The sequence below is a fragment of the Bombina bombina genome, chromosome 11 (genome assembly GCF_027579735.1).
Source record: "Bombina bombina isolate aBomBom1 chromosome 11, aBomBom1.pri, whole genome shotgun sequence".
Taxonomy (NCBI): Eukaryota; Metazoa; Chordata; class Amphibia; order Anura; family Bombinatoridae; genus Bombina; species Bombina bombina.
In genome coordinates, this window is record NC_069509.1 from 32,203,872 (window position 1) to 32,219,683 (window position 15,812).

Genomic DNA, 15,812 nt, shown 5'->3' on the forward strand with positions numbered 1-15,812 from the left:
CGACACCCTGAATGCTCCAAAGAAAGCCAGTACGAAGGCCGTTCTGAACAACAATTCCTCATACCTTGAGGAACACACCCTACCTAAGCCCGCCACTAACCCTTGCAAAATCGCAAAAGTAACTGGTCTTCGACCGTCCGCCCGGTATCCCCTTCTACGCATACCCCGGACCTCCATCCGGGCCACAAAAACTTTTGTAAGATCCTCCACACCCATCAGCCGAAAAAGGAATGCCATTGCTGCCATCCTCTTACGCACCTCCGAGGGTGACAGCCCTTCTCTCTCCCAGGAACTCACCCAGTCCATCCATACCATTAAGTCACCCCTCCTACTCTCCTGTGACTGTTCCTCCTGCAACTCCCGCTCCCACATCCTACACACTCGGGCGTAAGCCCTCCATGTGTTAGGGGCAAGTGCCCCTCTGATCAATCTCAACATTCCTGGCAACCCTGTTGCCACAACTCCTCGGGACATGTGATTCCTTCTTGCTCCGCCTCCGGGGCCATTTCTCAGAACCTGTCCCACTGAAATCGTGACAAAGCATCAGCAACAACGTTTAACCGCCCCGGGACATGTACTGCCCTGAAAGAGATGTTGCACCTCAAACACTCCAATACAAACACTCTAAGAAGTCGTATCACCGCCGGCGAGTTCGCCGTCAGGTGGTTGATCGCCCATACCACACCCTGGTTGTCTGAATGAAAACATACCCTTTTGTTGCCCAATTGCTCTGGCCAAATCCGCAAAGCCACCACCAACGGGAATAATTCCAAGAATGTTAAGTTCTTGATCAAACCCCACTCGGCCCATACTTCGGGCCATCTTCCCACGCACCATTGGCCTTTCAAATATGCCCCAAAACCGTGGGCCCCTGCAGCGTCCGTGAATAAGCACAGCTGGTCGTCCGACCAGCCCACTTCCTGCATTATCACCTTCCCATTGAACTCCTCTAGGAATGTTCGCCACACCTTCAAATCTTCTTTGACCTCCTTCAACAACCTAACATGGTGTCTTGGGTCTGAAACCCCTGTTGTCAATAATGACAAACGTCTGCAAAATATTCGGCCAATGGGAATTATCCTGCAAGCAAAGTTCAATTTTCCCAGCAACGATTGAATATCCCTGAGGGTAGCCTTCTTGCTCGCTATCATCCTGCCGATCACCGTTCTGAGGTCGACCACTTTGTCCTCCGGTAACCTGCACTCCATCCTGATGGAATCCATTTGGATTCCCAAGAAATTCAGCGACATCCTAGGTCCCTCCGATTTATCTGCTGCCACTGGGATTCCAAAATCCCTAGCCACCTGACCAAATGCTTGGACCAACTGTTCACATACCGTCGAATCAGCCGGACCGACGAACAGGAAATCATCTAAGTAGTGCACCACAAATGAAATACCCGCCGTTTGCTTCACCACCCACTCCACGAAGGAACTGAACCTGTCAAAGTATGAACATGAAAAACATCCCATTGGGAGGCATAGGTCCACAAAAAAGGCTCCATCCATCATACACCCCAACAGATGATGACTTCTTGGATGAACTGGGAGGAGGCGAAAGGCCGATTCGACATCCGCCTTTGCCATCAACGCTCCCTTACCTGCTGCTCTCACCAACCCCACAGCCTTGTGGAATGACGCATATTTGACTGATACCAATTCCAGATCAATGCCATCATTGACCGACAGCCCTTTCGGGTACGACAGGTGGTGGATCATGCGGAATTGTCCTGGGACCTTTTTGGGCACCACCCCCAGCGGTGATACCCTCAAATTGGGAAGCGGGGGGGTCCGTAAACGGACTGCCATTCTTCCCAACTTAACCTCTTTCAAAAAAATTTCTCTTAACACCTCCGGGTGTTCCCTAGCCGACTTCAAGTTACCCGCAACACCCCCCGCATGCTGTTCCTTACACGGAATCATGAAACCCGAGCTGAAACCCGTGACGAGCAGCTCGGCATCCCCCGCGTGCCCCCGCTTATGGGCATACGCCTCTAACCATGGGACCATCTTTGCGACTCTCACTGGCGTCCGCGCCCACTGGACCCATGTCCCCTGACTGGGCCCCTTGCTTACCCTTTTTGAAGCACTTTAGCAAAGGGGTGTATTCCCCCACAACCTGAACACTCGTGCTTGTATTTGCACGAGGCCCCGAACTTACATTGCCCTTCATTGAACTGAAAACACACTCCCTTTCGGAGTGCTGATCCAGTTCCCCCGGCACCTCCGCTCCCGGCCACTTGCCAGTAGCCCCGAAAGGAATAGTTACCCCTCAAGGGCGTCATCATCTCGAGCCATATGCCCATATCTCTATCGACCCACCTCATCTCAGGACGCAGGGCCAACCGTTGCCTGAAACCCTCATCATATCTCCACCACGCCATTCCCCCGTATGTTCTGTATGCACTCGAAATTTCGTCATAATAACAAAACAACGAGGCCCCTTGATCTGGTGTCTTCTCGCATATGACACTGGCCAAAATGCAGAAGGCCCGCGACCAGTTCCCAAAAGTCTTTGGCAACTTGCGCCACCATTTCTTCCGCTCCTCCTCCTCCTTCTTACCCTTCTCTTTTTCATCCTCCTTGACCTTCAGAACATGTTCTAGGGGTAACAGGGAGAAGATCTCTAGAAATTCCCGTTTACCGATCTTTTCCCTCAATTCGCTGGTTAAGTGAATCCCTAACGGGCCTACCGAACAGAGACATGGTCTCCTGAGGGCCCCTTCTGGAACTCGAACCAACTCACCCCCGCTGGCCGCCAGAACTTCCGCGCTTGCCGCATTCGCCTGCGTTCCGCCCACTGCCGGGCTAGGCCCCGGAGTGGCCCACGCCACTGCCACCGTGGTCCTCCCCCCGGCCTTTCTAATGTCGCTAGCAGAGTCCTCAAACCCGCAACCATCGCTTCCCTCTCACCAGTCACTGCCTCATTCACACCGGGTGCCCCACCAGCCATCTCACCTGCTGGCTGCTGCACCGTTCCTGGTCCATCCGCGCGTACTGGCCTCGCCTCCTCCCTGCGGCCTCTGTCCCTGTCCTCTTCATCCCTTCCTCTGCTAATGTCCAGCCTCCTCCGTACCGCTTCCCTCCTGGCAGGAGATCTCCCTCTGCGTACCTGCTCCGGTCGCGGCTCCTGTCCACCCAAGCCCAGGTGGGTGATGCCGGCGATCCTCCTCCCCGGGTCCTCCTCCGCAGCGACCTAGACCTCCTGCGTCCACCTGAGGTCGCCGTCCTGTCCGGCTGCATGTCCCTTCTCCCGGTCCTGCCTCCTGCCACTGACGCCTGCAATGTAGACATAGCAATAACCTCTCTCCCTTCCGAAACCCCCCTACCCCCTGCCCCCCCTTGAGACCCTGCCCTCTGCCCCCCTCCACTCCATTGAGGAGACAATAGCTGTAAGATCTGCGCCAAGGTGGACAGATCTCCTACCTGACTCGCCGTCCCAGGTCCTGCTGAAGTGCCTTCCAAGGGATCCTCCTCTTCGTCTCCAAAGTCACCGCTGGCGTTGAGCTCGAGCGGCGGCTCCGTGAACCGGTCCTGCCACGCTGGAATCTCTCCTCCAGGGGCGTCAAGAGCCTCCTCGTCCCTCCGCTCTTCCCTAGCCACTCCTGCAACACAATAAAATATTTAACCTGCACTACTCATACCCCCCTTTGTGCTCCCCACCCTACTCCCCTTTACCAATCCCTCCAGCAACCTATCCTTCCCCTCAAAAATTTTTTTTGCTTTTTCCCCCTTACTCCTAAGTATCCAAGATTCCCTAAGACCCTCCCCCGCTGTGCATGCACCCAAAACGCTATGGTCCACTCACCTACCCGTTTTTTTTTTTGTTTTTTTTATTCTACTTCCTATTATCCTTTTTTTTTTTTTTTTTTTACAAAACACCCCCTCCTACCCTAACTCCCAGTTGCCATAAACCCCCCCCACAGCCCCTATCGCTCAAAGACCCGCCCACAGGTTTATAATGCCAGGCCTGCCCTGTTGCCCCCTGCTGACCCTACTATCTACCCTGAGGCTCTAGCCATCCCGGCCGTGTGGCTCAATCCTGGAAGCACAAGAGGGAAGAGGGAGGGGGAAGACAGCAAGGCGGACGCAATTGCGTCATGCGGGCAGGAGATTTTAACCGTCGCCATGGCGCCATATGTCCTCCCAATCCCTCTCTACCCGCCTCTAAGGCCTAGACCCGGCCTGTCTGTCAGCACCCGGCCCCCATCGCTACACCCCCTCCACTCCTATGGTCATGGGCCCCCGAGTGCAATCATCCTTTTCCCGGGCCTTATCTCCGGCCGCCCCCATCCCCCTAAATAATGCCCTGATTTAGGCTTAATCACCCCTTTTACAGGGCCTTATCTCCAGATTACAGCCCTTCCCCCCCGGCCTTATCCCTGGCCACCACCCGCAATCTGATCCCCCATTGAAAATTTCTTTTTTGGCCTTCCGTCTTCTCCCCCCCCCCCCCCGGCCTTATCCCTGGCCGTCCTTCCCCCTCACAATACCTCACAATCTTCGATAGCTCAGCATGAATGCCCCAAAACTTCGATAACTCAGCTGCTTACCTGTCTCCCGAGCGCTTCTCCTGGTCCTTCCCGCTCTGCCGCGTCCTCTCGATGTCCCTGGCTCCGCCCACTGACGTACCGCCATGACGTCAGACCCCGGCGCCATCCTAGGCCGTCCTCGGCCACCGCTCCAGTCCGTCGACCTCTGCTGCCCTCCGATCTCGCCATCTGCTCCTGCGGACCTGCTGGCTGGCTCCTCTCCCGACCGGATCTCCTCCTGCCGACCTCTGGGCTCAAACGCTCCGGTGGCCTCGACCTCCTGGCCGGCCGTCCTCCACTCCCGACTGCTGCATCCTCCACCGGATCCGCTATGGCTGCCTCACCAGCCGTCGTCAACTGCTGCCGGATCCATGCTTCGCCGTTCCTCCTCGCCACCGACAGTAACTCCTCCAGCAAGGCCTCCATGTCCAGGTAAGTAAGTGCACCACACACACCTCCTACCATGCTGCTCCGGTAAGGACACCTGTGACCTCACTTCCTGTACGGGGTCTTATCAATCCTCCCCAACCCCACCCATCCTGGAATAATCCACTCCTGGGGGGGAAGTGGGGTCACAGGTGCCCTCCTTCCACTTGGTCATCCGGGCCTTTTCTTTCTAACACTTGAGATCTCATATCTTTGAGCCCTTCCAACTTTTTTGTCCAATATATATTTTTTTAATAATTTTTATTAGATGTTGTTATTATGTGTGTAACTGTACTTTTTAATGTATGATGTGTTTTGTGAAACTTTTTTATAATATAATTACTACCTACTTAGTAAATGTATCTTGTTTAAGATGTAAAATGTGGTACTCATGTCATATTATAGAACCTTAATGTATCGTATTGTTGAACTGTTTTTTATGTTGAACTTCGAAAAATGTAAAACTAAAGAGCTGCTATGTTGGGTAACAAAAGAGGCAAGTTATCTTTGTATTAGTTAATGATTATTACAAGGACTTCTGCTTTCTGTACTTATTACAATTTTGGACAAGAGTTCCCAATGAACTATGTTAATACCCCTTTGCATATATGAAACCATCTGCACACATATTATCTTTGCATTGTTGTGTAATGTAATTTTTATTGTCAATAAAGCTCTTTAAAAAAATATATATAAATAATACCCAATGATATGACAAATATATGTTATGTAGCTTTATACTGAGTAATTTTAGTACTTGTATATCATATAAAGAATATGCTGGCTTATTATGTAAAATTTCATCTTTTAATTTATTTTTTTTGTTTTCATTTTTTATACATGGTGAAAAATGAAGATTATATGGATGAATCTAGGTTCTAATCTAAAAAGTGAAACAAGCAAGTACCTGTTTAATTTGCACTTCAAGAACAATGGAAAGCAACATCAAAGTGGCAGTAAGGGTTCGTCCAATGATCCAAAGAGAATATGATTTGAATTCAACATGTATTGTCCATATGAGTGGTAACCAGACGATCCTGAAACCTGCTCCAACTGACACAAGAAAATCCACAAAGGAATTTTTTTTTGACCATTCTTTTTGGTCTGCAAATAAATCAGATCCTATTTTGTATGCAGGGCAAGAAGAAATTTTCAAAAGCCTTGGGGAAGGTGTTCTTCAAAATATTTCTGAAGGATACAATGCATGTATTATTGCCTATGGACAAACAGGATCGGGAAAAACATATTCAATGATGGGAAATGAAGATGAGCCTGGTTTGATACCAAGGATCTGTTCTGAGTTGTTTAATAAAACAGATGATTCAAAAATGTTGAGAGTAGAAGTATCCTATGTGGAAATATACAATGAGAAGGTGATAGACCTATTACAGCATCATCCAAAAACTAAAACACTTCAAGTTCGAGAACACAAGGTACTTGGGCCGTATATTGAAGGTTTGTCTCAGTTTGCTGTCAGTAACTTTGAGAAGATAAATTTGCTGATAACAGAAGGAAATAAATCGAGAAAAATGGCTGTAACTAAAATGAATGAAATAAGCAGCCGTTCACATGCTATTTTCACTCTCACAGTGACTCAAACATATTACAAGAATGACAAAGGACCCACTAGAGAACTTCTCAGTAAGGTCAGTCTGGTGGATCTTGCTGGTAGTGAAAAAATTTCCAAATCAGGAGCTGAGGGAGATCAATTTAAAGAAACTAGTAACATCAACAAGTCTCTCACTGCTCTTGGATTAGTTATCTCATCGTTGTCTGGTAATTTAAAGGGCAAACGAAAAAGTCAGTTTGTGAATTATAGAGATTCTGTACTCACCTGGTTATTAAAAAACAGTTTGGGAGGAAATAGCAAAACAGTCATGCTAGCCACCATCAGCCCAGCTTCAGATAATTACTCTGAATCACTTTCTACATTGCAATTTCTTGAAAGGGCCAAAAATATAGTCAACAAAGCTGTTGTCAATGAGGACACCAAATCTAGAGCTATAGAGGAGCTGCAAGAAGAAGTGATAAGACTTAATGAAGAATTGAGACAATCCGATGCAAGTAAACTAAAAGAGCTTCAAGGAAAACTGAAAGAATCTGAAAATCTTCTCAGCGAATTAAATACAACATGGGAGGATAAACTGAAACAAACTGAAGCAGCAGCTCAAGAGATTTATAGACATTTACTGATGATGGGTATTTCAATAGAGGCAGAGGGTATCAAGAGCGACCCTGACAAATGTTATCTTATTAATCTAAGTCATAATCCAGAATCCAGCAATTTTTTGATATATTATTTAAAAGCTAAAACAATTATAGGTTCTGGAGCTTTTCAAGGTATTCAGCTTGGTGACCCTGGAATTGAACAAGATCATTGCATCATTGACATGACACCAGATGGAAATGTTACTTTAATTCCAAAGGAAAATTCCAAAATTTATGTGAATGGCTCCCTGGTTCTAAATTGTATAGAGTTATACAATAAAGACAAAATTCTCCTGGGACAAAATAGCTTGTTCATGATAAATATCCCAAAGAAAAAGGCCCAAAAACCAGATGCTGACAATAGTTCAAATGTCTCTCCAGATGCTGACAATGGTTCAAATGTCTATTTAGATGCTGATAGTGGTTCAAATGTCTCTTTAGAATCTAACAATGGTTCAAATGTCTCTCCAGATGCTGACAATAGTTCAAATGTCTCTCCAGATGCTGCCAAGGGTTCAAATATCTTTTTAGATGCTGACAATGGTTCAAATGTCTCTTTAGATGCTGACAATGGTTCAAATGTCTCTCCGGATGCTGCCAATAGTTCAAATGTCTCTTTAGATACTGACAATGGTTTAAATGTTTCTCCAGATGCTGACAATGGTTCAAATGTCTCTTTAGATGTTGACAATGGTTCAAATGTCTCTCCAGATGCTGACAATGGTTCAAATGTCTCTTTAGATGCTGACAATGATTCAAATGTCTCTTTAGATGCTGACAATGGTTCAAATGTCTCTCCAGATGCTGACAATGGTTCAAATATCTCTCCAGATGCTGAAAATGGTTCAAATGTCTCTCTAGATGCTGACAATGGTTCAAATGTCACTTTAGATGCTGACATTGGTTCAAATGTCTCTCCAGATGCTGACAATGGTTCAAATGTCTCTTTAGATGTGAATGATGCTGCCCGTGATTCATATAGATCTCTGGGTGAGAATAATACTGGCAATGTTCTCAAAAATTATCCAGAAAGAGTTGATGGGTATGCTTCCAATAACTCTCCTGATCATTGTAATTCTAATTATAAATCCAACATTCCTCAAGATCTTAAAAATTCTGAGAATAGTTTCAATACTTTACCAAGTCAAAAAGAAAAGGATTATAGCACACAACATTTTAATGCAAATGAATCAAGCATATCACCTGAACAAAAATATGCTGTTAACATAACTACAACAATTATAGTTTCAGATAATTCTCCAAATAATAAAGAATATGAAAATGGTTCTACAGATCAGAAATATCCTAATGATTCTTTCAATGTCCCTTCAGATGTAGACAATCCTTCAAGTATCTCTTTATATCAGAAAAATGCTGCCCAGAATTCATATACCTCTCCAGGTGATAATATCACCAATGTTCTCAATATACCCCCAGAAAAAAACAATGGGAATGTTTCCCAAAACTTGCTTGATCGTTGTAATTCTAACAACAAATCCAGCATGTCTCAAGATTTTCAAAATGCTGAGAATGATTTCAATAATGCACCAAACTATAAAGATATTAATTATGGTCCAGAAAATTCTTCAGAAGACTTCTATACTGAAAATGATTCCAAAGCGTTTCATTCACAGACGATAGCCAGTCCACCGAGGTAAGAAATCTATAAAAATAATTTTATAATTATTATCAATAGCATTAGTTATAGTACTATAATTATATTATTATTATTTTGCTATATATAACATGTCAACATTTTATGTAACACTATACAGACGTGCATCATATATATTGCTAAAACTGATAGTGCTTATTTAAAAAAACTAAAACAAAATGACAGGATATTCCTGCCCTTAAAAGGAATTTGAAAATTAAAAAAATTTCTTCATGATTCAGATATGGCATGCAATTTTAAACAACTTTTCCATTTACTTATATTATCTAATTTGCTTATTCTCTTGGTATCCTTTGTGGAAAAGCTAAACCTAGATAGGCTCTGGAGATGCTGCACATATATGCCTTTAATCATGGGCTTAAAAATAACTACAGGTTTCTGCACAGGTCAACACAGGAAGCTATAACTAAACATTTATTACAATGCACTATCCATTCAGTGTAACCAGTACAACTTTTCTAGGTAAAAATGTTAAATCTCAGAGTAGGTTGCTTAGCGACAATCAGCAAATAGTATTACAATTTTGGATAATACATACAAACTTTACCTTTAAATAATTAAGGTGCAGCAGACATGCAAATATATTTTAAAATATTTCATAAACTATATCAGACTTCTTATTTACTATGGGCTAGTATAGAATTGGAGCACCATTTAGCACTTTTGTTATAGCGTTAAGTCCGCTAGAAGTAAACTTTTGGGAGCTGAATTATCAATGTCCGCCAGACATCGCTAAATGCCGACAGCATACGCTGTCGGCTTTTAGCATTGCACAAGCCGTTCTAGTTAACTGCTTGTGCAATGGCGCAACCTGCAGATTCAGGCCAATCGAGAGAAATAAAGAAATGTCCATAGTTTTGCGCAGCAGTTGTTAATATGCATGGTTAGTAACATATAGCTGAAACAAGGTCCAGTATGTTAATGTTGTAAAGATAGCCAAAAAGTTAAGTCAGATGCAAAGTTGTGCATATAGTCCCAATGTAAAGTCCGAGATTGGATCTAGATTGGAGATTATCAAAGTAAAGGGGGTTTGTGAGTTGTTAATGCTCTCTACAGTCATTGTTCAGCATAAGCAATTCTGTTAGAAGCAGGTCATAGATTAGCTGATATGTCCTCACTTAGTTGTTATTGCAGCCACAGAAATTTGAAGTCAGGGGACACCTCCAAGGGATTAGGGCATCATATCCATTTAGCCTACCTCATCAGGAGTCCTGTTCGAAGTGAGGAAACATAAATCCTACCTTGACCTTTTTCCAATAGCTGTAGTTTTGGATATACAGATCTTACGGCCAGATTTCACAGTCCTCTCTTAGTTGGATTGTAGCCGGTCTGTATTCGTTTGAGTCTATTTGGAAAAAACGCTTACCTAATCTCTACCACGATATAATATTGTATTCGGAATAATACTTATGAGGGGGAGCAGCTAACACCCCTCTGAATATCAAACTGTTGTTGCGACGCGCATTTCACCCTCATGGGATATTTCCAGGGCTTCTTCCGGCACAATCATAATTCTTATATACATATATATATATAAACATATTAACACATAAATATATATGTATATACAGTGTATATATATATATATATATATATATATATATATATATATAGTATTTACAATTTGCTGCTATCGCTGCTCCACTTACCCCCTTCACTGCATTAGTTCTCATACCTTCTCTGACGACATGAAAATTAGCCTATGGAAGCACGCTTTTATGAACACATATTAGTGTGCACTGGTATTACTCAGTGGAGTGCAAATATCGCTTTCCCGAAAGTGATATTTAAAACTCCACTTGTAATCTGGCCCAAAATTGGTTATCATTTTTTTTGTGGGTGATCACAATTCAAAATTGATTTGCTTGTTAAAAGCCTGCATCCATAAACAGATTTCAACTGAAAGGTCCCAAAAAGGCCTTTTCATGTTTTAAGTACCTGTTTTCAAAATACCTCTTAAGATTATATACCTTTTAAGATTACTGTAAATGTATATTCAAATAACTCCTTTCTTTACTTGGTAAATAATCATTTACAAATATGACACTAAACTAATGTATTCCAAATAAATTTTAAACACTGATTAACCATATAAATGCCTATGTCACTTCAGGATTGGGAGGGGGTCCAAGATTACCAAGCACCTTCCATTTACACATCAGCACTTTCAAAACCATCTGCACAAGTGTTCACCCCAGTGCTATCAATAGTTATACTGCTGCCAGTTCTACTACTGCCAGTTGTCACGCCATGGTGCTCTAGCTGTTGCCTCCTTCCCTGCTCATTGTCAGGGGCTGTGTCGGCTCCTGTTGCGTGCGGCACTGATGTCATTGCCGCACGCTCCTCTCTCTGATGCCGGTCAGAATCCCCAGTGGCGCAAATCCTGCGCCTATGTAAATTGATCTCTAGCAATTTATCACTGCCCAAGTATAGGTGTTACTTTGTGTGCTCCTGGGTTTGATAGTTTACTGTATTCTGGATTGCCATATCGTTAATGAACTCTGTCTGTCTGACTACTCTGCTTGCTTAACTCCTAAAGAACTGGATTGCCTTACTGTTAATGATCTCCGTCTGTCTGACTACTCTGCTTGCATAACCCCTAAAGTACTGGATTGCCTCACTGTTAATGAACTATGCCTGTCTGACTACTCTGCTTGCTTAACCCCTAAAGTACTTGATTGCCTCACTGTTAATGAACTCTGCCTGTCTGACTACTCTGCTTGCTTAACCCATAAAGTACTGGATTGCCTCACTGTTAATGAACTCTGCTTGTCTGACTACTCTGCTTGTTTAACCCCTAAAGTACTGGATAGCCATACTGTTGCCAAACACTGCCTGTCTGACCATTCTAGTGGTTTACCATTGGACTGCCTTACTGTTGCCGAAATCTGCCTTTCTGACCATTCTAGTGGTTTAACTTTGGACTGCCTTACTGTTGCCAAACCCTGCCTGTCTGACCTTCCTAGTAATTTACCACTGAACTGCCTTCCGCTGATTCCCTACCTGTTGCCGCCAAAGACTATCCTACCTGTGGTGAGTGCCGCTTACCTCATCTTGCAAACTTTCTCTGCTCTAGGATATTTCCTATCTTTCCGGCAGTTTATCTTCAAGGACAGATGTTGGGAACCCATACCACACAGTTGCAGAGTGTGGATATTCCAAACTAGAGGCTATAATCACTCAACTCTCTTCACTAGTTGCAGCGAGGAATACTGCTCCTGTTGCTGTACCGCCAGTCTCTGCTTCTAGTACTGCGGCTTCTTCCCCTGCTTCTGGAAGTATACCCAGAATACCATTGCTTGACAAATATGAAGGTACTACTGATTGTAGGGGTTTTCTTAACCAGTGCAGGCTGCACTTCCGAAATGATCCTCGCACCTTTCAGTCTCACCAGTCAAGGGTCACCTTTATCATTTCCTTACTGAAAGACAAGGCCCTAGCCTGGGTCTCTCCCCTTTTGGAACAGAACGCTTTACTCCTGAACAATGCTGATGCATTCATTTCTGCATTTTCTTCTGTCTTCGGGACTTCTGGCCGTACTTCTGCTGCAGAATTTTCTCTCCTGGATCTCCGCCACGGCAATAGAACTGTGGCACAATTTGCCATTGAGTTTCGCACCTTGGCACTTGAGACCACTTGGGATTGCAGTGCTCTCAAGGCAGCCTTTAGGAGGAGTCTGCATAAACGCATCAAAAATGAACTCACTTGTCGTGATATTCCTACTTCTTTGAATGATTTTATAACCCTTTGTATCAGTCTAGACTCTCGCTTCCAGGAGAGACAAGCCGAGAGAGACAGAACTAAGAGAGTCCTTCCCTTCTGCCCGTCTGGAGGACCTCTTCTGCCCGGCTTGGATAAAGACTTCTGCCCGTCTGGAGGACCACTTCTGCCCGGCTTCGTTGAGGACTTCGGCCCGGTTGGGTGAAGACGTCTCAAGGTAGGGTGATCTTCAAGGGGTTAGTGTTAGGTTTTTTTAAGGGGGGATTGGGTGGGTTTTAGAGTAGGGTTGGGTGTGTGGGTGGTGGGTTTTAATGTTGGGGGGTATTGTACTTTTTTTTCAGGTAAAAGAGATGATTACTTTGGGGCAATGCCCCGCAAAAAGCCCTTTTAAGGGCTATTTGTAATTTAGTGTAGGGTAGGGCTTTTTTTATTTTGGGGGGCTTTTTTATTTTGTTAGGGGGATTAGATTAGGTGTAACTACTTTTAAAAACTTGTAATTATTTTATTATTTTCTGTAACTTAGTGGGGGGGGGGTTGTACTTTAGATAATTTTATTTAATTTTATTTAATTGTAGTTAATTGTAGTTAATGTAGATAATTAATTTAATTATAGTGTAGTGTTCGGTGTAATTGTAACTTAGTTTAGGCTTTATTTTACAGGTACTTTTGTATTTATTTTAACTAGGTAGTTATTAAATAGTTAATAACTATTTAATAACTATTCTACCTAGTTAAAATAAATACAAACTTGCCTGTAAAATAAAAATAAATCCTACGATAGCTGCAATGTAACTATTAGTGATATTGTAGCTAGCTTAGGGTTTATTTTATAGGTAAGTATTTAGTTTTAAATAGGAATAATTTATTTAGATTTATTTAAATTATATTTAAGTTAGGGGGTGTTAGGGTTAGGGTTAGACTTAGGTTTAGGGGTTAATACATTTAATATAGTGGCGGCGGTGTAGGGGGGCAGATTAGGGGTTAATAAATATAATGTAGGTGGCGGCGGTGTAGGGGGGGGCAGATTAGGGGTTAATAAATATAATGTAGGTGGCGGTTGGCTCCGGGAGTGGCGGTTTAGGGGTTAAACACTTTATTTAGTTGCGGCGTGGTCCGGGAGCGGCGGATTAGGGGTTAAACACTTTATTTAGTTGCGGTGGGGTCCGGGAGCGGCGGTTTAGAGGTTAATAAGTATAAAGTAGGTGGCGGCGGTGTAGGGGGGGCAGATTAGGGGTGTTTAGACTCGGGGTACATGTTAGGGTGTTAGGTGTAGACATTCCCATAGGAATCAATGGGATATCGGGCAGCAGCGAACATGAGCTCTCGCTGATTTCTGACTTCCATTGATTCCTATGGCATCCGCCACCTCCAGGGCGGTGGATTGAAAACCAGGTATGCTGGGCTGGAAAAGTGCCGAGCGTACCTGCTAGTTATTTGATAACTAGCAAAAGTAGTCAGATTGTGCCAAACTTGCGTTCGGAACATCTGTAGTGACGTAAGCATCGATCTGATGACTGAGTCCGGTGGATCGTATGTTACGTCATAATATTCTACTTTTCCCAGTCTGTAGGGTTTGATAACTAAGGCGAATCAGGCTCGCCACAAATACGATGCGGAATTCCAGCGTATTTGCGGTTGACGGCTTGATAAATAGATGCCCATTCTTTTATTGTGGTTCTAACTCCCACCAACTAAAGAATTGTGACATTCGGACGGGAAAAGCCAATGCTTAGGGGATAACACTGGGGTACCTCTAAGCATGATCACTACTAAATCCTCTCACTCCTCTCGGATTCTGGTACCTGTTACCCTTACCTTCCTTCAGAATTCTGTCCACACTCAAGCCTTCATTGATTCAGGAGCAGCTAGAAACTTTCTGGATCACCAATTTATGATTCAAGCTGGCTTGCCACTTCTGCAGAAAAGACATTGTCTCAAAACAACTACTCTGGATGGCACCCCCCCTTGGTTCAGGGTTGATCCATTTTGAGTCAGCACCCCTGACCCTGACTGTGGAAGTCCTTCATATGGAACAGCTGCAGTTTGAGGTCATTCATTCCCCAGCACATCCTGTCATCCTTGGTCTTCCTTGGCTTCGTATACAAAATACACAGTTTGACTGGGCTAAAGGACAACTGGCCTCCTGGGGTACCTCCTGTTTACACTCCTGCCTTACTTAAGTCACTCCTCTGCTCCGCATTCCCATAGCCAGTCTTTAGACTCCTTCAATCCTTCCCTCAGTATATGCGGACTTTGCTGATGTCTTTGAGAAGAAAGCAGCCGACGTGCTGCCACCCCACCATCCTTATGACTGCAAAATTAACCTCTTTCCCGGAGCCCCACTTCCTAAAGGAAGGACTTATCCACTCTCCAAAGCTGAAATCAAGTCCATGGAGGAGTACATCCAAGAGAACCTTGCTAAAGGTTTCATTCGCCCTTCCTCCTCTCCTGCTGGGGCAGGCTTCTTTATCGTCAGTAAGAAGGATGGTGGGCTCAGACCCTGTATCGACTACAGGGCCTTGAACAACAGGGGCTGTGTCAGCTCCTGTTGTGTGAGGTGCTGATGTCATCTCCGCACGCTCCTCTCAATGCCGGGATAAGAAGACTACTGGCCAAGTTCGGTCTGATAGTGGAATATCCAACGACCATTACACCAGTTCTGCCACCGTCCTGATTCCCTGCATATTTTATAACAGCAGCTGTGGGTGATTATTAGAATTTCAAAGGTTGTTTCTCAGCAGCAGCAGGACAGACACTGCTGAAGTAGTAGATGATCAGATTGTGCCAAGCAGTCAGGGAAAGGAGGGAATTATTGAGTAGGTTTACCCAGTTTTTGTATTGGACCGTTAAGGATATTACAGTGACTCCAAGCATATCTGCTGTAGTCTGCACTCTGGACCAGAAGAAACTTGATAGTGGAGAGGAGATTTCAGTAGAGAGGCCATGCTCAATAGGTAGCAGCAGTCTCCACCTTCATTCTCTCCCTCTCTATCACTAGTAGTGCAATCTCTGTCAGAACTAGCAGCACTAGCAGTTCTATTGCCAAGACCAGCTCTACTAGCAGTTTACACAGTAGAAGAGGAGAAATTATTCCAGTGACGGCAGAGAGAAATAGTGGTGAAACATCTCAAACCACCGGCAAGGAAACCTCCACAGAAGTAGAAGGGAAGGCATTGGCGTTTACTGCTTCACTTTGCTCAAAGGTGTAGGACTATTTTGACAACACTGGAGATGGATGCTTTGGAAAGTGCA

General features: G+C 44.4%; 1 protein-coding gene across 1 annotated transcript in view; it reads left to right on the forward strand.

Moving 5' to 3' along the window:
* LOC128642230 (interferon-induced very large GTPase 1) overlaps window positions 1-15,812 on the forward strand; it is a 283,353-nt gene that overhangs the window by 166,984 nt on the left and 100,557 nt on the right. The window contains exon 2 of the mRNA XM_053694927.1: window positions 5,814-8,819. Coding sequence (XP_053550902.1) covers window positions 5,890-8,819 — 2,930 coding nt within the window. The 5' untranslated portion in view covers window positions 5,814-5,889. The remainder of the gene's footprint in view (window positions 1-5,813; window positions 8,820-15,812) is intronic.